This window comes from Seriola lalandi, unplaced genomic scaffold (assembly GCF_002814215.2).
Source record: "Seriola lalandi dorsalis isolate HSWRI2012SDOR001 ecotype SW California unplaced genomic scaffold, Sedor1 jcf7180002053982, whole genome shotgun sequence".
Classification (NCBI taxonomy): Eukaryota; Metazoa; Chordata; class Actinopteri; order Carangiformes; family Carangidae; genus Seriola; species Seriola lalandi.
Window position 1 is genome coordinate 127,618 of NW_019524535.1, and position 27,684 is coordinate 155,301.

The 27,684-nt window shown below is 43.2% G+C and overlaps 1 protein-coding gene across 2 annotated transcripts; it reads right to left on the minus strand.

Annotated features, from left to right (window-relative positions):
- On the minus strand, nt 1-27,425 carry LOC111652476 (uncharacterized). 2 transcript variants are annotated; one of them, XM_023402756.2, is made up of 8 exons: nt 27,106-27,425; nt 18,375-18,693; nt 6,773-6,913; nt 6,552-6,595; nt 6,314-6,449; nt 6,010-6,117; nt 1,931-5,812; nt 1-986 (listed from the first exon to the last, which is right to left on the minus strand). In XM_023402756.2, exons 2-8 carry the CDS (start codon nt 18,667-18,669, stop codon nt 922-924), a joined length of 4,671 nt encoding a protein of 1,556 aa, XP_023258524.1. In that variant the 5' UTR covers nt 18,670-18,693; nt 27,106-27,425; the 3' UTR covers nt 1-921. The 2 variants fall into 2 exon arrangements, with proteins under 2 accessions (XP_023258524.1, XP_023258523.1); XM_023402755.2 differs by having other exon boundaries at nt 6,552-6,619.
- Nucleotides 27,426-27,684: the final 259 nt, after the last annotated feature.

The window sequence follows — 27,684 nt, forward strand, 5'->3', positions numbered from 1 at the left end:
TTTCATTTGTCCATAAATCTTTATTCTTTCCATTATAAATGATCATGTACTACATTACAATGTCTGAAACCAGTTTCAAATATATTATAGTTCAACACAGAAATATCCCACTGTTTGAGCCACAATAACTCCATGATCAGTAACTAAAAGCAGCAGAAAATGTGCTCCAAAACAATGATTTCAGTATTTATGATGTCTGCTCTGTCTTTTTGTGAAATCAGTGGTCATGCACATGGATAGCTTTAAATCATAAATGGTGTGGAATTTTTTTGAGAAAAACATATCTTTGATTATGATTACGAACTATACAAGCAAATTGATTGATATGATGATGATAGTGGGGTTTAATGCGACATTGCAAAGACGACATTCTGTCTGTGGAGACCCTCCTCTGAACATGACAGGAAAAATAACTTAAGATAATTAATAATTTTTTAACAAATATTATTGGTGTGGAAACTCTTTGGAGACAGAACTTTAAAGCACAGATCCATCATTACTGGATATGGTAAATGTACAAAATGTTGCTATATTTACAGATGAGAGCCCAAAAGTCCCATTGTTATGAGTACTGACTACAAGCTCTGAATCAGCAGGACATAGGTGGTACAATCATTGTTCGACACTAGAGGGCAGTATATTCCCATCTCCTGCAACAGTAAAACTCAAGAGTGCCCTCTGGCAAAGGAAAATAAACTATTTATTCTTAGTAAAAAGCAAAATGTGTACTTTAAGACCCACACCATTAACATGACATTCGAAGGATTTTCTATAAAATCCCGAATGTTTCAAAATGTAGTTTTTGAAATAAGCATGTCATCTGTCCAAATTCAGTTTCTTGTCTCTCTCACACAAAGACCAACTTGCAGTGAATTCAGTGTTACGTGTTAAGTCCTTCCCAGTCTCCTTCAGTCTTAACAATCATGTTGATGATGTTTCTCCTCCTTCAACAGTACCTGCTGTCCCATTTGTTTTCTCTGCAGCATCTGAGGTTGGAGAATGAAGGCAGTTAGTTCAATTGGGTGCTGAAGACATATACAATAGAGATGCAAAATAAAACAATAACTGATTGGATTTTTAGCCCAGCTAATGGCATAGCTCTAAGGAAGGCAATGTTGGTTGGTTGGATTGCCATGAAATATTGCACAGTAATCCATTCATTAAATCCATGATGAACTTTAATAACCTCAATGATCTCCTGAGTTTTCATGTCTTTAATGTGTTCAAAACTTTGTTTTCTGATCAAATACATGCAATACAGATGGCAATCCCATCAGGCTCACCTGTGCTTTGCATTTAGTACTAATTAGCAAATATTAGCATGCTAATAAGCTAACCTTACACTTGCTAAAGCTGCATTCATGTCAGGAGAGTGGAAACAACAGGAAAACCTTGTGTTAATTTGACTCAGGTGTGTTCCCCATTATTCCAAGTCGGTTAATCCCACTACTAACTTTGTAGACACATCATTTAAAAAGCCTAAATTAGCAACATTTTCTGTTTGGTATTTGAAGCAGTTTGTTGATTGAAACCATATACAACCGAATGGCGTACAGCTCTTTTTTAAATGAGGTGAATTTATTCTATAAAAGATACTATTTGATTTTGTTTAGATGTAGCTGTTACCAATGATGGTATTGTGTCCATTTTGCTAACACTCTCAGAATTGCCGTTTGGAGGATGACATGAATGTTTTTTCTGAGTCAGTTTGCTTGTAATTACAGTCTAAACAATATGACATGAATGCAGCCTCAATAACAGCATGTTAGCATTTCAGTTAGCATGTTGTCATAAGCATTCAGCCCAAGCTGTGCCAAAGTACAACTTCACAGAGCTGCTAGCATGGCTGAGTTTTGTTCATACTCTTGTTTCAAATCGAATAACATTACAGCATTACAGTCTTAGTCTGACAGAGAATAATATCTCTTACCTTGGATACTCTCTTCCTGGGCTTGCTGTCCTGCAGTTTGCTCCGTTTCTTCACTGGTCTCATTCTCTTTGGCCTTCGATATGGGTTTCTTTGCTACAGGTGGCGGCACCTTGCCTCCCTTCTTCACCGACTCTGCTTCACTCACCACCTTTGTTACAGAGGAAACCTCCAGGTTATTCTGTACACTTGCCTTGGCCTCCGGTGCAGGCTTCTTCTCAATCACCACCTTCTTGTTGTTCTTGGAGAAGATAAAGCTTGCTGTGCTAGAGGGGGACTTATGGAGGTCTATCGGTGATGTAGGTGAGTGCAGGCTGAGGCGAGATGCAGGGCTCTCTTTTGATCTGGCTGCTGTCCTCAGGCGGATGGCCTCCTGTAGGTTCATGGAAGGAGAGACAGTCATGGCAGGAGGAGACTTTTTCATAGGGGAGGTGACTGTGGATGAAGATGCAGATGGAGCCAAAAGAGATTGGGACTTGGGCAGAGCCGTTTGTGAAGTGACAATGACAGATGGAGAAGTGGGTGGGGGAGAGGTCATTATCAGAGACCTTCTGATGGGCTTTTGAGGAGCTTCTCCACCAGCGGATGAAGTTGGGACCTGATTGCTGGGCTGCTGTTTCCTCATTGTGACCTCAGCCTGTGGTTGCTCTTGGGCTTTAGGGGGCTCAGGACTGCTGTTGACGGACCGCAACTTGACCATCTGCAGGAGGGAGGGGGTGATAATGGGAGTGGGTTCCTCCTGTACAACGCTGGCAGGGGTTGGCTCTTGGCTTTGGTTTTCTGTGCTCGCTTGACTAGGCTGGTGATTAACGCTGGTAAGACCCTGCACAGGTAGAGGTGGAGGTAAAGGGATGTTTACAGGTGGAGAAGGAGCAGGTTCTTGAACCTTTTCTGGTGTAGGAGAGGTTTCAGGAGCTGGTGGGATTGAGATTTCAGATGGTGGCGAAGGTGGGGCCTCGTTGGTTGCTGGACCATCAGTGTTCGGGGGTACAACTTGAGGTTGGTGCAGAAGGTCTATGAGAGGTGGAGGTGGAATACTCTGAGGGGGAGTGAGAATACTGTTTGATGAAACTGGGCTAGTTTCAGCGGAGAGGACATTCTCTTGAGGAACATCAACATCCTGCTCTGACAACTGGGGTTGTGATGGGAGCGGTGGTGGAGGTGGAATACTTTGTGGTGGATTGAGCTTGCTAACAAGTGTTGCTCCTTCAGAAGATTGAGAGGCGTCTTCTTGAGAAGACGATAGAGCAACCTCTTCAGCAGATGGAGCGGGGATCTCTTCAGGAGGCAGAGGGGAGACCTTGATAACCAGTGGAGGGGAGACATCTTTAGCAAGGGTAGGGGGGACTTCTTGAACCAGAGGAGGACAGGACTGTTTGAGCCTCACAGGAGAAACCTCTTTAGGTGGAGGAGAGAACTCTTTAGGTGGTGGAAGAAAGACCTCTTTTGGTGGCAGAGAGACCTTTTTAATTGTAGGAGGGGAGACTGGAGGGGAGACTTCTTTAAGTGGTGGAGGGGGAGCTGTATAGGGTGGGGGAGGAGGGATACTCAGTGGTGGAGGTGCAATCCCCTGGGATGAACTGGACTTCTGTGGTTCAGCCTCTGTGGTCACTGTTGTCACCACTGATACAACAGATGTAGAAGAGGAGTCACTACTAGGAACAGGCCTCTCTGGTGGCACCTCAACAGGTATGACTAACCCTACCTCACCAAACAATGGGGGAGGAGGAAGGGGAAAATCTATCTCATCAGGCCCACCGACACCCGCCTGTGCCATTGGTGGAGGTGGTGGGGGCCAGGACGACTCTGGGGATACAACGGCTCGTACTGATGTAACAGAAACAACTTCTGTGGTCTGTTTGGCGAGGGGTTGAGGAGGAGGGTGCGACACAGGAGGAGATGGGGATGGAGAAATTTGTACTAATGAAATGGCAGGTAGGGTATCGATGTGGGTCTCTGTAGCTTGTATGGATGTCTTCTTGGCGTCTTCTTCTCCTCTCAATGCTGCCAGCCTTTCTTCACGCTTCTCTACGGCCTTCACTAACATCCCATTTAATATGTCACTTACTCTTACTTTCTCATCTTTTTCTATCACTGTGCTTTTTCCTTCTACATTCTGAGCCAGTCTATCGTCATTCTCTTTATGAATCTCTGCATTCAAAACCACACTCACATCTTGAACTTTCTGTCTCTCCAGCACATCCACTGTTACAGCTGGATTCTTGTGTTTTCTTTCTACCGCCAAGCTCTTCACAGAGCCCTCTGTAGATGCAGAGGGGGATTGCCTCTGCTGTCTCCTGTCCTTTGGATTCTTCTTTATGATGGCGTAAACATTTTCAGGTGCCGGGGGTCCCAGCAGCAACTCAAAGGTACGCTTGCTATGAGCCCATACCTCGGGGGGAGGGGGTGGAGGTGCGTGGACTTTAGGGTGCGGAGGGATGTTGAAGAGGTCTCTCAAGGTCCTTACAGGGGTGCTGACTGTGTCGACTGAGTCAGATTTAGGATCCCCAGTGGATTTTGTGTTTTCAGGAGCCTCCACCTGTGTGAGAGAGGATGGAGCTGAACCAGCAGAAGTGGACCCAGGAAATAACCTCTGAAGCTTTGCTAAGATGCCTCTCTTGTGAGTTGGAGATGAGCTGTGATGCGGTTTAGAAATTTGTGGTGACGTGGCATCTTGGCTGGAGTAGCCACTGGACGGGGAGATTATTTTGCTTAGCTTATTCTCCTGAAGTGGTTCCTGCTTCTCCTGTGAGGTATCTCTCGAACCTTTTTCCTCAACCTTTGCAGCTTCCTCTGCCTTTAGCGCCTGGGATTTCCTGGGACTGAATGACACGGAGCCTGTTGAGTCGTCCAGAGAACTGGTGTCAGCGTTGTAGCCGGGGCTGTCTATGATTCTGGAGGACATAGGTGAAGATCTCGATTTGTTTTTCTCATTCTCCTCCCTTGAGCTGGTGATTCTATGGAGAGAAGATTCCCCTGAAATGTTCCTAACTTCTGCGAGATCACGTGATCGTCGCTTATTCTTATTGTGGAGGGAATAGGAGCGGCTTGGAGGAGGAGGAGCCCTCTTGGGCTTCATGACAGAGAGGCTACGTGCAAACTGCCCATCTTTCTTAACTGCATCGCCTTTACCTATGAGCTTGCCATTGGAGGTGCATTTGGAAGCCTTGCTGATGGAGGAGTGAACACTGACTTTGTCATCTCCGTTCTGTGACCTCTGCTGCCTGGGGGTGCTCCTGCTGGAGATGGTTGAGGAGTCAGACACTAAGGTCTCTGATGACTCAGAGTTGCTCCAACAAGAGCTGTCGGACAGATTGGGGAAGTTGCGGCGGGAGGCGGAGGTAATGGTGGAGGCTCTGGAGGAGGTGGTTCTGGATGAAGAGGCTCTAGAGGAAGCACGGGAGGGGGCTGGGCTGGAGAGCAGCAGGCTGCTCTTGCTGACAGTGCGGAGGCTGCTGCGACTCCGTCCTCGGCTGATTTCTACCACCTCGATGGACGGTGGCAACACAGCATTGGGAATTATTTTGGACATGTAAGCAGCCTGGGGTGACATGGTCATGACAGGACTGGGCGGCTCTTGCTGGAGGCTGTTGGCAGTGGTCATCCAGGGAACGGCCAGGGACCGGGGCCTCTGTTCACCTGACAAGTCAGGACCCAGGCGGTGCAACAAGGCCAGGTCGTCCCTATGACCAGCATGGGTAGCACCGAGCTTCTCGACTTGGTCTTTGTTGAGGGGGTGGATCACCTTCATGCCCTGAAGGTTGGCATTAGCTCCCCTTTTTGCTGCCTGCTGTGGGCCATCATTGGTGGGGCTGTCGTCAGTCTCACCATTATAATGTTCCTCATCTAACTTCTGAGTCACTGTCCAGCCCACTCTGTCCAACCCTGATAGAAGACAGGAGGACCAATTAGCACAAGTTCATATAACAATTAAGGAAATGCAAATAAAGCATTCTATTGTTTCTAAACATAACACAGTAACATTAATACTGTGAAATTTTTAAACATGGCACATACAATTTAAAGACATTCCCAGACAGATGTCTTTTGTAAATAACACATTTAAAGTACTAGCTGCGTACCCAGCTCTCTCTGAACATGCTGTGGGATACCCACGACAGTCTTCCTGTGTCTTCTCCTTTTCGTCTTTTCTGACTTTTTCCCAGAGTTCAAGGGCCTGAATGTTGATCCTGGGACAAGCGAAGCATGAGAGAAAAGGGAAAGAGACTTAATTCTTTGATCCTTAAAAAGAAATTTAATTTAAACTGAAACCAATCTGTACGTCACACCCATTAAAAGTTAAATCATTTTATGCAACTTTGTGTGTGTGCATCACTATATGTTGTATAATGACCAAGAGGAAGATCTGAATTATGGTGAGGTTACCTTGCCTGGTGAGTCCAGAGCGGGACGATCTAGTGGACACAGATGATTGTACAGAGACGACAGAGGATGTGTCAGGAATGGTGCTGTCTGTCATAAAACCTCCACCTTCTCCGTCTGTTTGGATCGTCATTGTCGACTGGCAAAAGGAGAGAGAGAAAAAAAAAAAATTGCTTGCTCAACAACAGTGAATTTGCAGTGTGCGTGTAAGAAAACAGCAATTCTTACAAAAGTCACTTACAATGGTGCTTTCATTATCCTGGTACTCCACTCCATTATTGGTTTCTGCAAGCAAGGGAACATTTAACTCTGTAGATTTAAAATGACATTCAAAACAGTGTTTATATATCCTCTGGTGCACACCCTCTTGAGCAATATGCAGACCATTATCAACATGCTGGCACGGGACACCTCTAATTTAGTGCTCAGGTGTAAAGAGCGTATCACGAGAGTGAATCGTACCTTCCTGCTGCATCATTTTCAATGCCTCCAGGGCCTCTGAGTGAAGGTCCTCCAGGTACTTGGGCCTGCTGGCCTCAATGAACACATTCTCCTGGAGCAGCGGGGGTGCCGGGGTCTTGTCATCACCTCGCTTTGGGAGAGCTTGAAGTAAAGAGAAGGGAGAGGGGATCAGCCTGGATCAACCCAAAGCTCTGTGTTACTGTAACAGCAGACGAGGGGTCCATATGGGCAGTCAGGTATCTGCCAGAGACATTTAAGCGCTAGAACGGTAAATAAGTTTGAGAGTGTGAGTGCATTTAAAAAGGCTGAACTCCAGTTCCACTCGTGCCAGATTAAACTCAAGTGACTCTGACAATGACTTTTAAGAGAGGATTATCAAATCAAAACTCTACCTCCAGCAACATATGCTTGGTATTACACTTTTTTTTCTGGCCTAAGGACTATTTAATTAGACAGTGAAAAGGACACTAATTAAATTGCTGTAACATATTGCATGTATAGTATATCAGTTCCATCTTTCATCAACTCATTATAAAATACCTGAAACACCACATCATTAACAATGGGCACCATCCAAAAAAGTGACAAAAGTCATATGAACTGCAAAAACCTGAAAAACCTCCTCTAGTGACTTACTGTCACACAAAATCAAAGTTGAGTTTCTGGTTTTAATGTCATGACTTTACTCAGAAAGTGCAAAACTCTGTATGGGTTATTGTCATTTCTGCATTTTAGATAAAATTTAAAAAGATTCAATAATAATCTCAAGTAAGAAACTACATAAAATCAATGATTATGTTACAGTAGCTTTCAATTTGCTGGCATGTGATGAAGCTCTATGAATGATGTGGTGCCCTCATGCTTCCAGGGCACAGGATCATTGGGCTAAACAACCTGCTAAGACACTTTTATGTAATGCTGACAGCTGCTCTACATTTAGCCACCTACTGCACTCTACTGTACGCACTGTCGCTCTAAGACCATGCTGGAATTAGCCCTGACAGCCATGTGCTCAGTGATCGTTACTAATTGTTACCGCTGTCTCTTCTGTAACAGCATTACGGGTGCTCTGGTGTTAGAGAATTCCAATAATCAAGTATCTATAAATAAACAAAATTCCAATTATTTGTTTTCCTGACAAGCATCAACAGTTAAAGTGGGACTATGAATCACAGCACGTTATGTATCAGCAGAGTAAACATTACACACTGACAGTGACAGCTTTTTTATGGTTGACATCTACAGTGAATGACTTTAATTACTTTATTGCCTGTCTTAGGCGAGCCGGTCGATCCAGCCTGACCTGGTAATACTTGAACAGCAAAAAAGAAATTTCAACAAATCAGAGAATGAAAAACTGGCTTGGGTTATAAACCAATCAGGCATTGTCTCAAACTTAGAAACAAGTGACATGCGCTGCTTTCACTTACCTCTCCTCTTGAAGATTGTTGGAAAACAGTGGATATTAGAATTGGAGTTATTAGTCAGAAGCACCACCATGATCTCTCTCATGTAAAAGTGCACCAAAACTATGTCTAAGTTGTGTAAAAGAAAGAAGAACAAAAAACGAGATCTAAAAAGGTGCAGTCCGCAGTCTGTCAGTTCAAAAAAACATCCTGTGACGACAGCATGATAGTCTTGCTTGTTTTTGATTAAGTTGTTATTGTCAGTTCAGGGCAATGCAGAGCAGAGACGGTCTCTACAGCCAATAGACAATCAGAGCCCAGACACTAATCCTCAGCTGCCTAATTCCTGCCATCCCTCTCTCTCTCTCTTTCTCTGTACCCCCCCCCCCCCCCCCCCCCCCGCCTCTGCTCAACAAGATACCCAGCATCCCCACTGTTGCTCCCCATCAGCAGGCATGCTTGCCCCGGATTGGTCAGTTAGGACACAGATCAAAGTGAGATCATACATGTAAACACTGAAAGGAAAGAGAAAGCTGTTGTCAGGGATTTGAGGTAGGAAGGCGTCACGGGTGGCTCTCTCACAGCCTTAGCTCTGTTAAATAAATAACAATACACTGCTTTGTTTGATTATACACAATTCCAATATATATATATAGATATATATGGCAGCACAGATAATGTTCCTCAGACCTCATTAACAGACACATAACTTTATTGTTTTGCCACAAGGGGGAGTCAGTGAATTAAAATAATCTTGTCCCAAAACAAGATGTGAAACATTTTTAAAAAGAGGCCTGCAGCTCCACTGCACATGGTCACACATGTGAAAAATGTTCCCTATTGTTTCCAGCAGCACTACATTAAAGAGTTCTATGCAGCGAGAACACAGAGGACGACAGAGGATCTGAAATTCCTCAGTTAATCAAGAGATGAATTTTCTGATCTAGAGGAGCAACTCTTTTTTTTTTTTTTTTTTAACTTGTTTTTGAGTGAAATTTCTGTTGTTGCAACAAATTCTTTTTTTTCTTTTTAATTTCCATTGAGAACACCTCAAAACCAATCTGCAGGCTGGCGGCTTGTTCACTTCCTGGTGTGCTGAGCAGACATGACATGGAATGTTTGACATCTGAACAAATGGAAAACATTCCCATGGTCGTGATCCTACCGAGCGAGTCAGACAAAAGCAGTTTACAAAGCAAAGAAAAGAAATGAATCACGTGTTACCATGTGCATAGTAACAAGATGAAACAGATCACTGTTTTAATACAACTCACTACTAAAGAGGATACTTCGGCCAACAGATGTAAGCAGAGAGTTGACATGAGAGTCAGTTTTAGGACAACATTTTTCTAGTTACCATGACAGAACACACTTGCCTGGGGAGGCCTGGAGTGATGGGTGGGGCATGACTGAATGTTAATGAGGGGCTCATATTATCACTGGTGCTGTGATCACATTGTAATTGTGTCCATATGAATCACTGTCATATTAAAGACACCATCTGTCACTGCTGGATTGTGTGGATGCTGACCGTATTAACCCCAAACTGATGTTTACATCTCGGATTTGGATAAACACACTAAATCTAATGGATGTGATACTGCATGACCAGTTTATCCAGTTTATAAGTTGCAGGCTTCAGCCTCCAGAGAGAAAAAACAATATGTAAAAAAAAAAAAAAAATCTGCTCAAGTGGGGAATTGTGATGAAATTTTATGACATGTAAATAATGGTGGATTTAAATAGAACATTGTAAATGAGCCAACATCTGTTGGTAAATTTGTTTTGGTAAAATATGGATTCTCTGGCAGTAAACAGAGACAGAGGGGGCTGAGGAAATGTGTTGCATCACCAACTAAAGTAAACAAACTACAGCCAGTGAATCATAGAGCAGTGAAGTGTGTTCATGATATATAATACTTATTAACTTGTAGCTATGCCTGCTGAGTTCAGATGAGCAACACCACACTGTAAAGGGATTTTTGATTAATTTTTTTCATTTCATTTTTATTTTAGGAGTAATCATTTATTTTTCTTTTCTTAACATTTAATCGAACTGCAACTAACTACACAACCTAAATACTTAGGTTCACTGTTCAACTATAATTTATGTACATTTTTATGTAAATTTTATGTACATAAATTAGTATTATACTGTCAGGCCTCACATTTTGGCGGGTGAGTTGGAAAATGTTATTTTTTGGGGGCTAAAAAAGCAAACATTTAACTTTATGCAGTCAGAAGTGCTGGACTGAGCCTGTAAAATACCAACGTGTTACTTCATTTTATCTGTAGAATGTAAACCTCCCTGCAGGTCGCTGTGACCTCACTGTCCTGAGCGGTAGCTACGGCTCTGCCTGACACCAAAATGCCCTTTCCTAAACCTAGAAGAAAGATTGACTTAGAGCGAAGACAGTTTTAAAAGGGCTGGACAAGTGATTTATTTTTATGAAGTCGCTGCTCTCCTACATGTGCAGGACAGAACGGTAGGAATGAGGGCGAAGAGAAAGACAGATGAGTTGCTCAGTAGAGTGAAAATGTATTGTACAAAGCATCAGTTTGAGACAGTTAGATACAACACCACACACATACACGTCAACACAGACAAACTGACATTCATGTGATGCGACTCTTCCTAGTACTGCTTCATGGGAATCAAACAGATGCAAATACCCCACACACACACCTTGCGTCCCTGCCCTAACTTGCCCCTCTCTCTTGTTTTGCACCGCCAGGCTGACAGCCATGCAGAGACATTCTCTCCAGCTCTGAGGGAGCTGTCTGCCAGGTGCTTAAGCCTCTCTAATCAGCACAAACCCAACTGAACGCACTGTGATGACAGTGGGAAAGAGCTGAGGGCTCGCTGTTTCTCTAAAAGAAAGTATGTTCAGCCGGGACAAATTCATCCTGGTCAAAGCTGTGTGCTCCGCTGACTGTTTTCATGCTCTTGGTTTTCAATGAATTAAATATAAACAGCCGAAAGGAAGGAAGGAAGGAAGACGTGTGGTGTGACAAGGACAACAATCCAGGTAACAGATATACCTGCATCATCTGGTGCACTGGGATACACTCCAATTCACTGTCAGACAATACAATCTGTGTGCCAGCAAATCAGCATGTATCAGATACCTCCAAAAACAGACCCTCAATGCACACAGATGCATACCTATTCTCCTCATCTTGCAGGTCTTCACATTTTGCACCATAGTTAATGTCATAGCATCAGTTTACATCCTCAACGTCCTCACTGTCGTTATCTGCCACAGTTTAAAGGTCAAGAGTGAGCAAACTCTCAGAGTCTGTGCCACTTGTGTCTCTCGATAGGTTGAGCTAACAGCAACAAATCAAATCCCATTAAAAACAGTGCAGGATGTAAAATATTCAGGCTTACTATTGCCTGTTTAATGTAAGCACAACTTTGTTACAGGCGCCTACAAAATGTGATTACAGACAATAAAACAGTGATATAAGTCAGAGAAGAGCTCAGCATTCTTGGTAGTAGCAGTGTGAGTAGCAACAGTAATAATGGGCTGGCCTCACCTCAGGTGAAATTCTTAGCAAGCTGATAATTGTGAGTCAAAAAAAGAGAGAAAAATCTGTTTCATTTGTTTCTGGCTAATTAAGGCACATTAAAGCCAAACTGCCACATTATTTTTAGCCATGCTAGCTGGTGGCAAAGATCTCGAGAGCACAAAACTCTGTTGATTATTCGATATCGCTTTGATCCAGACTGAGACATCTCAAAAACTACTGGATGAATTGTACATTCATGGCCCCCAGAGGATGAATCCTACTAACTTTGGTGATCAAATTACTTTTCCTCTAGCACTACCATCAGGTCAAAGTTTTCACACCGGGTCAAAATGGCTCCAATGTTTGGTTTATGCAAATACATGAAAAACTAATGATGTTTCTTGCATCCTCAGAAAATGTTAGCATGCATAAACTAGAATGGTAGTGTCCATAGTAAACCTGCTAAACCTTATGCTAACATTGTTAATGTGCACATGCCGGCATGCTAACGCTAACAAATACAGCTCAAAGCACCAGTGTTCCTCAGTACAGCCTCACAGTGTGTACCATTTACTCTATGTCCTCAAAATAAATTAAACCTTTCCAACTCCTCCAGGCAATAAAACACCATGTTGCGCTGATGTACACTGGGCAACGCTATCATATACAAGCAGAACTCAGGCTTATCACAGCTCCAGTCCAAGAACAGGTCCCAAGGGAACAGCGTGTTCTCATGTGTTCTCAGAGAGGAGAACTGCACTAACCAACACTGTGCACACCTTTATTAAACTTTGCTTACTAGTGAGGTCAAACCAACAAAGCCATCTTCAGTAATTGCACCATGCATTTCTGCTCTTTGCCATAAGCATTATTGCTCCAAAACTGTCGAATTTAACTGCAAAAGTCACAACTGGTGGTGACTCACCAAACTTTCCAGGCACATCTCTATCAGTCTCTCTAAGGACTTGCCACAGTGTGTCGACAAACGTTTTCCTCTTCGTGACAATAGCCTGTGCAGTTGGTGCAAAGCCACAGCAATGTATCTGCATATCTTGACAATGAAACAATACATTGAAAAAAAAAAAAACTGTTGCTTTTGGCTGTCCTGTTAGGTTTGGTAACAGGAACACCAAACATTAAAGGATTGAAAGGATAAAAGCAACTTGATGAAATGAAACCAGAGCAGAATATTCAGATGGGACTAGAGGGCAAACTGGCACTTAGTAAACCTCTCACCATTTGACTGACCTAAATATGATCTTCTCCGTCTGTTTGGGTGTGGTGACAATTCACCTATTGAAATAAAATCCTAGTAAATTCCCATAAAAGCCTCTAACTGTTTACTATACAGGTAGTCAAGTCCTGAACTACTGAAATTCCCACGATGTCAGCATCAGCTTGATAGTTACCCGTACTCCATATAACACGTGAGCACAGTGTGTGCTTGTGTTTTTGTTGTGTACATGCGTCTGGGAGCTGTTTTCAGCCTGACCTCAATTTTCAGATATTTTATATTTAAAGCGACAAAGGCCCTGTGCCCTTTCCCTGAAAAGTACCATGGAAAATCGAACTCATCCTTGCTCCACAAAAGGTGTGCTGATTTATAAAAGCACATGCAAGAATCAATCGTTTTTCACATGACCATTAAATAATGACAGCTTCTGTCAGAGGGATATGTCTCCCTGAGGTGGGAGTGTATAAAAAGGCAGTTGATAACTTTCCACCATGAGAGGAAGAAAGTGAAACTCTATCACATGTCAGTTTTCTCAAACCTGTTCTCCTGCCCGTCATTGTTATTGTGTCATCATCACAGCACACTAAGAAACCCTGTGTCCCACAAATACACAAAACTGCAATGTTGAAAACAACATTAAAGCCTATTCTTAACAGCAATATAATTCTTCTATTAAAAGACTGAAGGTTGTTGTTGCCTTTGGCCTCTAGTAAGGATGCTGTAACTCGTCGCCTCCATGGTGGTGTTTTTCTTTCACTTCCCTAAATGAACCATGTGTTGCAAGTTATTTGTCCATCTGTCTTTTGTTTTTTTGTTTTTTTAAAACACACTTGCTTCCTGATTTACGCTATAATGCTATCTCACCTTGTGACTACAATACAATCTGGACAAGTACATACAAAAACTAACCTCATGATGAACCTGCTAAAGCTGCAAGTCTTTTATACAGCTGTTATCAAAAGTGGTGTGGCAACGGTTTATCAGAGTTAAAATGCTCCACATAGCACCATTAACTGACACAGCCTTACGTTACATGATAAACAGAGAAAATACAGTAAAGCAACAGATAAAGACACTCAGGCTTAACAGTCCTGCTTCACTTAAGCAGCGTTTACGACTGAATATCCAACAAAGGAAGTTAAATAAAATGGCTCATATGATCTTAAACTGACATGCAAGCCAAACATACACTCTCACACACAAAGGGCTCCCTATTTCTAGCTCCTCAAAGAAATAACTTTATAAAGCTCAGGAATGTGAGGAATCTCTCAGGGAGGGTTTAAAGTGAACAGGTGACCTTCTGAGTGTACAGTGGTAGGTTGGTATGACCTAATCAGTCTTTCCTTCACCTCATTTTCATTTTAAATGAACAAGGGAATTATTCTCAAAGCCCATTATGAAGGATCAGAGTTGCATAAGAGAGGCCTGTTGTCTATTTTTACACAAGATGGAGTAAATTGACAGCATGACAGGGACATAAATCACTGTCAGACAGGTATGCAAAGACTCACACCAACAGTGTGAGGAATTAGACGAATGGAAGTGAATGAAAATGAAAAGACAGATAACCTCTGTCTTCTGGCTCGGGATGAAACCTTGTCCAGGTTATCAGAGAACACAATGCAAAGTTAATGGGTTCATGGAGCTGAAAAGTTGAGGAGGCCAGAGTTTATCACTCCAAAACCTGCTACTATGCTGTTCCCTCTCAGGTCAAACTCCAGAGGACTTGTTTACAAAAACACATTCCCGCAAGAGCAAAGGATGAGATAAAACAGCGTACAAATACAAGGTTTGGATGCTGACTCTGACAGGGAATCCAGTTGTTACTGAAGATTTTTTTTTTTTATGGAGCCTTAAATCATAAATTTAATCTAAAATTTTGACTCATCCTGTAGCCAAAGAGTCTTGTGACGCTGGAAATGAACATTTTTTTGGAAAGTTCCTCCCCGTACTGTTGCGGACGTTCCCACAAATGTGTTGCATTTGTAGGTTGATTTGCTTTTCACCTTCTGCCCAGCTCATCCCAAGACTGCACTGGTCCTCCATCATGTGAAACCGCCGTCTAGTTTGCTTCTTCTTACGTGTGTTCATTATTTTTCTCATCCAGCAACATACATTACTGCTTCCTGCTGTACACTACTGTCCTAATAATGCAGCAGTGATACAGAACACAGCGCTGAAGTGGCTGGTAAGCAAGACACAGACGGACCAAGAGACGCCCAGCTAGGTTAGCAAGACAGGAAGAACTAGCGAGAGATGCACTGTAAGCTAGCACTTAACGTTAGCCTACTGTTATTTGTTGACATCGGAACAAGTTTACCTGATGTTCCCACAATTCACTCTCATAGTGTTTTTTTTTTTGTGACCAGACAGATAGTTCCACTTCATCCCCTCATTTAAGTAGTACTGACACCTGCTTTGACACGAGGAAGGCGGGTTAGGGTTTTTTATGCCTGTTTCTCAGTACACGAGACTGGAAACAACCCGACTGGTGAAGGTGAGAGAGCTGAAATCATTTGGTGAATAAAGCCTGGGTTACTGCAGAAGAGTTGAGTGATGAGTTTTAACATTGATGGACTTGCTGAGTGCGTGTCTCAAAGTGAGAGACTGAATTGCCACAGACCAATATACCGAGTGTGCGATGATGAACAGTGTGAGCAGAAGGGTCAGGAAAAACAGAACCCCTTGTTCCCCTCTCACTGTAACGGTCTTGGCATGGCTTTTAATTAACTGGCACTGTGCCTGCCATACCAGGCATTTAGTGGGCAGGAGGCCCCTCTGGCGTCAATACAGATCATCATCAGGGGCTCAGCTCTGAGGTATTCAATCTTATGGGCAAGTGTGTTACCTTGCACCGTGTCCTGCCCCTGCAATAAACCTCCTCTGGATGCACTTTGGGAATTGCTGCCTCTAATCAGAGGAAGCGTCTGGTGAGGAGTTTGCTGTGGCTGTTGCCAGCGTCAACAATGTGCATGTCATACACAACGCATTAATTGCCGGGGGCTCAAAAGCAGCACGTTAATACTTGATAGATAAATTACAGTTAATAGTCGACAGTTCCGGCTTTGTGATGATATATTTCTGTGACCTTAAGGCCTGTTATACCAGTTGATATAGCATTTACATGAATATTCATTCTGGCTGTTTAAAGGCTGACCTGTGTTTTTAGTAAGGCCTCTGCTCAGTGTGGAAGGCAGCCTCCAATCTGACCTTGGCAGAGGAGAAATACCTTATCTCTCTTCAGTTTGCTTTCTCTTACAAAACTCTTAGCTTCTTACTGCTGCTGTAGCCAACCATAAGTAGCACAGTACAGTACAAAGATTGTGTAATGTTGTCTAGTGTACTCACACTGACGCATTTGTTTACGCATTCATCTTCCACCAAAGCCACAGATGTGACTGAAAGCGTGTTTATACATATTTATCTTCTGTTGTGGGGTGTAGTTTAACTTCGAGACTGAATGGAAATCCCCCTAACACCCTTCCCGCCAAACTACAAGCTCTGGGCTTCCACCATGAGAAGACGCAGCACAAGAAACAGGAGGAGCCTCCTCTGTCTGCAAAGCAATTAGCCAAGACTGCACAAGCACTGCCAGACAACCGTACATAAAACAGACCAAACCAAACACTGCTGGCACTTTTGTGTTTTTGCATAACCCAACTCAGTAAAACAAGGTTTTGTTTGTGTATCTGCTGTTTTTGTGTTTCAGGTCTGACTGCATCGAGTTGTTGAGAGTTCGAGATTAATGAGAGTATAAAACTAAAGTAAGTACAGTGTACACACAAAAAAAAAAAAAAAAAGTGCAGCATGCCGACATATGAGTGCACATTTACAAGCTCCGACAAGATCTGCCGAGCACAGCTCTGGGAAAAGTCAGTGTGTCGCTGCAATTTTCTTGGGAGTGTGTGAATAAATGTTTTTACACATTCACATTGTTAGCATGTGTTTTACTTAACTTGTTAACTGTGTGGGTGTATGTGCGTGTGTTAAAGTGAAATACACCATCCACTTCATGCATGTCCCGTGTATATGCAGCACTTCACCCTCCGTGTAACCTGATGACCAGGTAAGTAAGTGGCGGTATCACAGAACAGGACAGACAGAGATTTTTTCACAGCAAACAAAGAGAGCTGAAGGTCAGAAGGCGAGTAGGAAGTCAGTCTGTTCAAACTTCTCTCCAGTCAACAAACACACATGCCTGGGAGGCGAGGAGCAGGATATTTAACCAGTTCCCAGCTCCTTATCCCAGCTCATCTTGGATGTCATGTTATCAAACTGCTCTCTGTAGAAATATGTTTAATGTACTTAAGAGCTTACTGTTAAGCAATGACAAATGGCTTCACTTGGCAATAATATACTTCATCTTGTTGACAAATTTTTTTTTTAGATTTGCAAGTTTCTAGATTACCATCCTTCCCTCCAGGCACCTGTTGGTTTCTTTCATGTCAGTACAAGATGTTGATTACCTGGCACGGGGATTGATCACAAAATATCATTTGTTGCTTGTATGTTGTGTGCGTGTGTGTATGTGTCAAAAGTACTTTATCTTGTATGGCACTATAATTGCAAGCAGAGACTCTGATTTCCAGCTGCTGTGTTGCATTTTTGTGAGTAACATTTTAGGATTATTTTCAAGATAGAGCTGTAAATTATTTATGTAAATCATCAGTACATCATTTTCACTTTCCCTCATTTGTTTCATCCAACCAACACTCCAAAACCCACAAATATTTCATTTACAATGATAAAGAAACACTTTATAACACTTCTCTCAGTCCTACATCAGTGAGTTATTTTATAGGAGCAAACACAGATGCCATGAAGAGGAGGATCTAAATTTGGTCAACCCAGTTTGAAGGTGCAACTGTGGTGCTTGTAACTGCATTGACACACAAGGGCAAAAATAAATGTGGCACAAATCAGAAGGTGTACACTTTAATGGACGAGCTACCAAGTCTCTGCAGGATGACTCTCATTCTATGGTGAAATGGAAACCAGTGGCTCCTCTGGGTGGTATTCAATAAGACTCCCACCAAAAATTGTTTAGATGAGGCGGCGGGTTAGATCACGAAGCATCTCAACTCATTTATTCCCTCCTCTAGTCCCTCTGCTCTTTTTTTCCACCACAAGTTAATGTTTTAAGAGACTTAAAACATTTTTGTTTCCGGTGAGTCGATCCACCTAAATCCTCCATGGTGTGCAAAGAAAACCCCTCTTAAAACTAAAATATCGGCAAACTGTAGTTACATTCCCTCCTATTGATAGGAACATATACAGTTCATATACATTAACTTCAGAAAATCAGTTCACTTTCCAGATCATTCTTTCACGGTGGATCTTATGTCACATCTTGAGTACTGTTAATTACACCACAGCACAACTGACAAAACGCAAACTCACTTATAAAAGATGGGATGAAACTGCAGTGCAGCATCCTGCGGTCTCTTACCATGACTGTTTCCGTGTGGATGCATCTGTCGTCCTGACCTCTGCCCTCCCTTGTGTCCACCCTGGTGCCCCGCAGGGTGCCCATCCATGGCCAAGTCGAACGCAGGACCAAGACCCAGATTTTGCCCATTAGCGCCAAGATTCTTCCTCTTCTTGCCCTTCAACCAGCGCAGAGCGCGGCCAAGGGAGTGCCTGCGCTTCTTGCGGCCCCTTTTGCTGTGTTTCTCCTGGGCAAAAATCTGGACCACATCCTGGGGAAGCAGGTCCCCGAACCCCAGCGAGTCACGGTTTGACATACCACCTCACACTGGAGCTATGTCCTGAACAAAAAGCAGAGAGGGAAAACAGAACAGAGGACAAGGCAGAACTTAAATTTTAGTCATCATCAGTAAGAATTATAGGACCAGTCCAGATTTCTCATTGATTTCCAACCTTTTCTCGCTCCCACTGGATTTTATTAATACCACTAAATAAAATCAACTCACAGAGACTGGATACTTGCTTTAGGTAGACCATCGCAGAGAGACAGAAAAATGGAAAAAAATTGTCAACTTCATTTTCATTACATGCCAAAGTTACCCTGACATTGTGTAACTGTAAGCAGAAGCTGTTATGCTCATGGAAATAGCACAGCATCCAATATTTGAGAGTTGGCTTCTGCAAAGAAACCTTACAACAATGACTCTGGTCTGATTACACTCTGCCTTCCAGCTTTGATTTCTCATCAACAAAGGTCATCGTTCTCACGCTTCTCTGCAGCTGATGTAGTAGATATCGGCTCTTCCTTGAATGTACCACAAAAGCAACAGGGTTTATAACGATGGATTACCTGTGCCAAACAGGCTTCAAGTCTCCGCAGGGTGATTTTCATCTTGACAAAAACTAGTTCTAAAAGTTTAAATCAAATTCAAACATAAACTATGTGTTGGGCGATGTAAAGTGGATAAAACTCAAAACAGTGTGATTCATTAAAAGCCGATGAATCCAGTTCTACTACAGGTAAATACAGCATCGGACATGTGTCCACAGTTGCAAAGTCTTGCTCATTAGAGCAGCTCAGCTGGTGTTTGTGTGTGTGTGTGTGTGTGTGTGTGTGTGTCTGTTTGTATTTGTGCGTCTCCGTGGGCACTGCTCATTCAGCCCACATGCTCAGCATACACAGACCCCCTCCTGTCTCTAAACCAAACTTCACAGTTCTGCAAAGAAAGAACTGGCACCGCTCCCTTCATTCCATAACATGGAGTCATAATTCACAAAGCCGCACCCGTAGGCTCATGCACTTTTACACACAGGCACGACAGCACACTAGGAAGAGTTAAATAGCAGAAAAATACACAGTCACCCAATCTGCACTGAGGTGTTTTTAACGAACACACATATCTCAGTGCAGTTTCTGTTTCATTGTTTCCTTTTTTTTTTTCTTTTTTTTTCTTGTCACTCTCCGTGCAATGAGCTCATCACCCCCCCTCATCCTCCTTCTTCAACCCTTCACCTCGCTAAACTCCTCGACTTTGAGGCAGATTTCCCAGCCTTACTCCTGGGGATCTGTGGCTTACACTGGGCTTCTTCCAGCTGCGTACTTTATTAGATACTTATCTCCAAATCACAGAGCGAAAGTAGGAACAAGCTCTGGAGATGACAGGAATCAGAGCTTGTAAATAAGCAGAAAAGACAGAGTGAAGGTGGGAGTGGAGTCAGAGTGAGAGAATTATGAATACCTGTGTGATTTTCTGTCGAGAGAGTTCATGAAAAGTTTTTGGCTGCGGCTACGTTGCTTCACAGTCATGCGTGAAAAAAATACACATTTTTAGCGCAAGCAATGTGTGAGTAACAAAGTCTCGTGGAGTACTTGCCCCGCGACGAGACATGAAACTAAACCACAGAATACTATGCCATGTTCTCTGAGGATTACAAATGTGACTTTTCCAAACTGCCTCCCACATTCAAAACTCGGAGTAACACAGAGCGCAGGATGTGATGAGAAGTTAAAGGACTACGGTTTGGAAATATCATGTGGAAAATGAAAAGCTTTACATATTATACATAAATAAATTAAGCTTTTATTAGTCAAACCTTGACAATGTCAGGATCTCACTAGTGGCTACCTGTACAGTTTAATGCAATCCAATACAACAGCCCTGCCATAGCATCTATCTCTATAAAGCTCATTATGTTCAGTATCTGCTGATGTTGTCTGAAATGTGTAAATTACATTATATATTTACTATTGAGGTTATAGTTAAAAGAGGTGTTGTACTGCATTATATTTAGAGGTGTTTCTATTTTCTTTCTATTAGAAACACCTCTCAATGACACCGCCCAGTACAACGCCATCACTGTGACCTCAGGGCTAAAACATAAACTGAATATTATAGGCATCTCCCAGAGGAAAGTTATTAGGATCTATTTTCTGGGCGCCATGAATATCTGCTGTGCCATGCCGCTAGCGTGACTAAAAACTAGTGGTAAATCTGGTTCTGGTCTGCAGCTCCGTATGAGAGGCTTAAGCCGAGTACATAAAGTACTTGAATGTTTTTTTTCAAACCTTATACACTGAAGTAGTTTGTTATCTTAATGTAGCTACGCTGAACTTGTTACTCGCTACAGTACATCTGAAGTGGCACAGTGTGTATGGAGCAGACTATAAGGCGTGAGTTGTAGTGAAAGGCCAATAACAAGACGGAGCATCCATCTCCTCTGCAGAAAAGCACCCGCCCTCCCCCTGCACTCAGCCCTGTGTTTCTGCTGCTCCAAATTACAGTCATTTGGCCATGACTAAGATCCATGCATCTGTATTGGCTACAGTCGCCAATAATCAGACGCCGTCTCTCTGGAAAAGAGGGGCTGGTTCATTCACATATAGCCCACAGGCTGCTGGGAGTGCAGCGGCTCCTCGTATTATTTCCATCACGGAGGGGCCAGAGTAATGCTAAGAACTGTGGGATGCGGCGCAGGACCACCCAGCGGACGGTCGTCTGTGTAGTCCGGGGCACTGGGGGATGACTCATGCCACGGTCGCCATGGTTACGCTAAACAACCTGCAATTTTCAGTTTTGCAAACAAATTTAATGAGGTGACGCAATCAGTGGAGTGTCCTTTAAAATCCTCACCACGCTACAAGTATGTTTGCCTGTTTCATTTTATGGTTTGTGTAAAGAAAACGTCTCATCTCTTCAGTTTATTTAGGGAAAATGTTCCTGTCACAATCCTCTTTCTCATAAATAAGCTTTGAACTCACAATCTCTTTTCAAAGCTAGTGCACTTACATCTTAATTACAAAGCTGCTTCATTGTCACAGTCATTACTTAACCCCGAACCACACCTCTCAGTTCATAAAAGTTGATACGGGCAGAGAGGGAGAATTTCCAATCGGATCTTTTGTGAATATCTGTGTGACAAAACATAGAGAACCTGACTTAAAAACCTCCAGCAGCATCACCTACACCACACCGCATGAGGGTGTATCATATTATCATCAGGATCATGATCGAGTCATGCGCCTACAAACAAAAAAAGTTGTATGCTCTCTCTCTCACACACTAAATCCGCTGTGGTTTTCAAGCCCAGCCCCGGTCCTGCCGGAGCAGGCATGTGTTCCAACATGCTGTTTACTTATCCTTTACAAAAGACGTCAGGCCATCACATTGGACAGGAGGTACCGCTCTAACGCAGCAAACCTCAACACTGTGTGTCAATACCTGCAGCAGTGACTGATTATCTGACATTGACAGCAGTGTGTACACATCAGCATAGAGTCAACTGGGGCTGATAATAGTTTACACACTGTCATGCAATAGACTGCGAGACTCTGGGAACAACATTTATTGATAATCTACCTCCGACACCTGCAGTACATGTCGTTGGGCTCCGGGACATAAATTCCAGTGAAAATCTGGGTCTCCTTTCCATCTTTACACAGCCAGGTCTACAGGGTTTAAGCAACGCAAAGCACCGACACCTGTCTTGCCTCGAGCAAATCACAGTAGCGTGGGTTACTGTACACAGCCAGGTCCTAAATCCAGGATAATATACCACAAATCTCCATTTTACAATGGGCGCCGCTGTACCTCTTCTTTGACAAACTGGTGTGTAAAAGAAAGAGGAGAAAGCCAGTTGCTGAAAACTACTTTAAATTGTGTACACACCCTAAACAGATCTGTGTGTTAAAGCAGAATTGCAAATAATTCTCAGTATTTGTTTTAAACAAAATGCCTTTAAGGTGGAATTTTACTAAACTGACTCTCAATAGTTGCCCATGTTTGTGAAGGTTTTCTGACACCCAGTGAATCATTTTGTTTGACAAACTGAAACCATGTGGTTCAGAGGTTCGTTCAAACATTTCATTAAAAAATGTAGGTTAAAAAAAAACTCTCGCTTTTTCAGCCCTCAATCTGTGACAAAACTTAAGAGTGAACTCATAATACATAATACTCATTTTAATCTCAAGTGTAATCACAGCCTTATCAACTCTGCCAGATATGACCGTTGTGAATTTCGCAGGCAGTGACCTGGGGGTTGGGGGGTGGGTCTCCAGGAACAGGCGGTGAGTCACATAGGGAAGCTGATGGAGCAGACTCCGCCACTGCCTCACAGGGAGTGGCGCTGATACAGGCAGCCACCGCTGTTTGAGTTAGGACTGGCTCGGTTTAAGCAGAAGGCCATTCATATCTAAGTCTGCTGGATTTCCACAGGGTATGACTTAGCTGTCTGTGAGCTGAGGTTAAGGTCGGGCTGAGTGTGGTTAGTCTCCATATGGAGGAAATAACAGATTAGGAAGGTTAATAATCTCTGTAGTGGGGGGGGGGGGGGGGGGGTGTTTTGGTGAGATCATTGGAATAGGTTTTACAGTAACAGCCAGTTTGGGGCAATAACAGTTTTTAAACTACACTTAAAGTGACCCTGTAACTAAATGGCAAGTGTTTAGCAGTGTAAAAACTGGAGTTACTGCGCGGCACCTGTAGGCATCAGTCAGGGCGTTGGCTGTCTTCTCTTGGCATTATCAAACAAAGGAGAGCACTGCTACTCAAGAGCAAACTTAAAACAACCTTGTCTGGGCAACTCTGTACATTCGTGTGCAAACACTCAATGAACAAGAAATGTACTGTGATGGATGACTTTGAGATGAACTGGAAATACTTAATTCCACGACTTGATGAGGTTTGACACCAGGGACGGTCGGGGGAATGAGATTCTTCTTTCTAGGAGAGCTCTGTGGGAGTCCTGTGGCATCAATGAAAGATTTCCCACCTTAAAGGAAGTGGTCTTCCTCTGTCACAGTAGGCTGCTTTTTAAATTGTCAGAGAGGTTTACAAGACTTACAAATAATGGCAGCAAACAGCTCATGAAAATTGCATTTGAAGAGCGGGAGTCCAGGGTGGCCACAAGTTTCCTACAATTTGGTTTCATACCAACATATCAGCATAAACACACAGTGGTGAAGGATTTGGACCCAAAGACAATTGCTCACTGACATTATGTGGTCCCTTTGTTTGGTGCAGAAAGGATCAAGTTTCAGAAAAATACCATGTAGGTAATGACAGTGATAAAAATACACACAACAAGGCTGGAAGACAACAATGGCACAAATAAACCAAAATGCTATGTAAGTGAATTCACTGAGGTTATAGATGCTAAGTGTGTGTGTGTGCGCGTGTGTGTGTGTGTGAGTGTGTATGTGTGTGTGTGTGTGTGTGTGTGTGTGTGTGTATGTGTGTACGTGTGTGTGTGTGTGTGTATGTGCATGCGTGCGCACATGGTGGTACAGTGGAGAGATCTGTAGACGAGGTAATGCAAGTTGGCGTGCTGCGAGGCCGCTGTAGCCATGCAGCAGCTTGTCTGGTAAGAGCAGCAGCTACATTCCTGAGAGATTGATAATTACCGACTGAGGAACTCTTCTTTCCAAATCTGCTTTCACCCCCCGACACATACCTCCTCCTCCCCCCTGTCCTCTGCCAGTCATCCCCTCCCTCACTGCCCCCACTCCCTGCCACACATCCCTTATACAGTGGCCTAGGAGACCAGGCCATGAAAGAAAAAAAAAAAAGGATAATGGCTGGCGCATGAGAGTCATTTAGAGATAACATTATAATATGCGGTTGTGTGCACTGGCTGAGATTATTGTTCAGTCACTATGCTTTTCAGAGGGGAGGTACAAATATTATACCTCTATGGAAACAGGGCAGACTTTTAGTTTACAGGATGTTTGGAAATATATGCGTCAAACTATGAAAAAATATCATTTTCCAACAACAGATTTTTAAATATATTCTATCAATAATATTGTGTGTGTGTGTGTGTGTGTGTGTGTGTGTGTGTGTGTGTGTGTCTGTATCTGCCTGTTACAAGCCTCAGTTCATGAATCCTAGGGGGCATCTTCAAGTTCTGTGTTTTATGTGACCATCAATCAAAAAAACCCAAAATATTCAGTCTTGTATCAGATAAGACAAAGAGAAGTAGCGAAAACTCAAAACTTTCAAAAATGTCTTTGCCATTTTTGCTTGAAAAATGACTTGCAATGCCAAATAGTTGCCAATGAATTCTCTGTCAAACAACTAATCAATTAATGTACTGATCACTTCAGCTCTAATATTACAAGTGGCTGATGTACTGTAGTTGTCAAAAACACCTAATAAGGGCACTTTCCTAGTATGTGATAAAATTGTACAAACTAATTTCAGTCCAATTGTCTATTATAAGTATCTTAAACTACATTTTGAAGTTAACTGCAGGAAAATGTGGTCGGAGGATGTTAGTATTTGGATTCATATAAATAGTTTCCATTGTTTACTTCTTTGCTTCTTTGTAAAAATAGGATAAGTAAATTCTGGCAATTTGAATGTTCTCTGTCCGTATTCAGAGACGGCAGCAGACCTCTGGAAAGTGTCTTGTTTGCTTTACATCCAGGGGGGTTGCCAGGGGTCTAAGTCTGGACTGCAGCCTCTGTGCAGACCCTTGAACCTACAGGTCAGACGGGGGTAAAAAAAACGAAACGGTTGTGGAGCAGCAGTGACCATCTCACAGTGAAGGCAAACACAGCTGGACACTGGGGTTTAAAAATACATCCTGGCATTTCAGTGTCTCCGCTCTGCCCCAGTCAAAACAAAAACTCTATAGCTGCTTCAAATCGCTTTCAGTCTGAGGCTCACTCGGCCTGACGGTCGCCTGAGTGGACAGCCGTCAGAGAAAATTGCAGTGTGGGAATAAAACGTCCCTCGGTTTGGAGCAGGACTCATGTGAACTCTTAGAAGAAAAGAAACAAACATGGGCATGCGTTTACGTTTTCCCCCCCTCCTGCCCCAACAGCTACTGATGTACTGTGTTGATGAGGACTCACTGATGAGTTACTCATCAGATAATCCCATTGATTAACAACAACACTGTGTCCCACTCATCAGCCAGGAGTTGTCCTCTCGCTGCGGGCCTGCATGACACACACACATCACTCACTCCCTGTTTCTTTATCCATTACAACACCGATTGTTCCTCCTGTTGCCCTTTCTTGACCCACAGCTTTCCCCTTTCCTCCACTAAGCTGGCACTTCATCACTGATTGGTCATGAGCACAGTAAACACACTGCAGCGCAAAGCTGAACCGTACCTGGCTGCCCCGAATACAGTCTTTCTTTTCAGTGAATTCCTCATCCTGTCCTATCTCTCATCCCTCACTATACCTCTGTTATCATCCCTCCTCTTCCTTGATGTCCACCCTAATCTTCGTCTGAATCTCAGGTACCAGGCTCTGCTGTATCTCCAGTGTTCACATAACACACCTGTAATCTCCATGAGTACAAGCCCTGGCATGGTAGGCTGGCTAAGGAAGGAGCACCAGTATGCGACACACCCTTTCTAAACAAATGGCTGTCTCAGCCTCACCTACCCGAGGGTGCAAGGGGTAAATGTGAAACCATGGAGATAAAAAAACCAAAAAAACAAGCATTGATCGCTGCAGACTTTTCAGAAAAGTTGTGGGTTTGCCTTGAGTCCAAAGTCCAGGAGAGGCAGCAAACAAACAGAGAGGGGGAAGACCCCTGAGCACACCTGAGGTGCTCATGTTATCTGCGGCGGGTTAATCAACAAGCAGAGGGTCTATAATGAACTGCACATGGACTGTCATTGACTGGCATAGATTAAACCAAGTGTCAGTGCACCATGCTGTCAAACAGTCATTTGCTGCTGGGTCAGTGACAGGAAATAACAATAGTCTTCATTGTCATAAGCTCCATAGGTGAGAGGAGCACTACAGGTCTTAAATTACCTCTGCTTAGGATCCCTCAAGGCCAGGCTAAGCAAATGTCCCACACCTAGTTTTTCATGCATAGCTATACTCAGCCTCCTGCCAACCATTTTCCCCACACTTTATTAGATTACACTTTAGAGCAGTGGTTTGGACATGTGGGGACAATTTTCTTTAATTTGAGAATTGATTCCATATTTTTTCATATCAGAGCAAGTGTATTAGACCAATCAGACAACATGATGCAACAGTTTTACTTTACAAATACATTTTCTGCACAACTTTAAAGTTGATTCTTTCGACCCTGGTGTTATTTCAATATAATTTTGACTTTCTGCAAAAAGACTAAACTATATTTTCCACTATTTAAAATGCCAATGCATAGTTTAGGAGGTTCTATCAGGAGGAACTTACAAAATCCACAATGGGAAGTAATAACCGCACTTATCTGTCTAAATTTATACAACGACAAAGGGGAAAAAAAAGGTGTTAATCATACCTTGTGAAACTTTACTGATCCAGATGTGCTGATTCACCCTCTCTCCATTTGAATCGTCTCCCTTCCTTTCCAACTCCAAACTTTTACCGTCCGAGGGGAAACTTCAGGTGAAGCATTTCCGTGAAACAGCTCTTCAGGAAACAAACTGGAATCTGGATTTGTTTGTTCCCGCCGGGGCGGCTCGGTCTGCTCGGACGCCAGCTACACTGACTGCTGGCAGTGCTGTCGGTCTGCGGACGCTCCTCTGGGCCAAAGTGGGGAAATGAGGAGAAGTTGCGCTGCTGTCGACCTGCAGCTCCCACCTGGACCTGGAGGAAGAGGTGGAGAAGGCGGAGGAGGAGGAGGAGGAGGAGGAGGAAGAGGAGGAGGAGGAGGGGAGGAGGAGGGAGGTTGGGCCGCGCGCTCAGGTGAGAGGGAGAGGCTGCGGTCTTTGTTGTGAGGACATCTAGTGGCGGGGCAGAGGAACAGCAAGTCACAGCTGAGCAAGAGAGGGAGAGCATTTTTTTTTTCATACACAACATACAGTATGAGTGATAGTTAATGACAATTAATACCTGAGAGTTAATAGAAAGGGCGTGC

Bases quoted from the DNA above. Each gene is read 5' to 3' on its own strand.
- LOC111652476 (XM_023402755.2), bottom strand. From the start codon at position 18,669: ATGTCAAACCGTGACTCGCTGGGGTTCGGGGACCTGCTTCCCCAGGAT. The intron at 6,620-6,772 runs GTACGATTCACT...TTAAATCTACAG, and splicing joins GAAAATGATGCAGCAGGAAG to AGTTAAATGTTCCCTTGCTT. The intron at 5,813-6,009 runs GTACGCAGCTAG...GTCTTCTATCAG, and splicing joins GCATGTTCAGAGAGAGCTGG to GGTTGGACAGAGTGGGCTGG.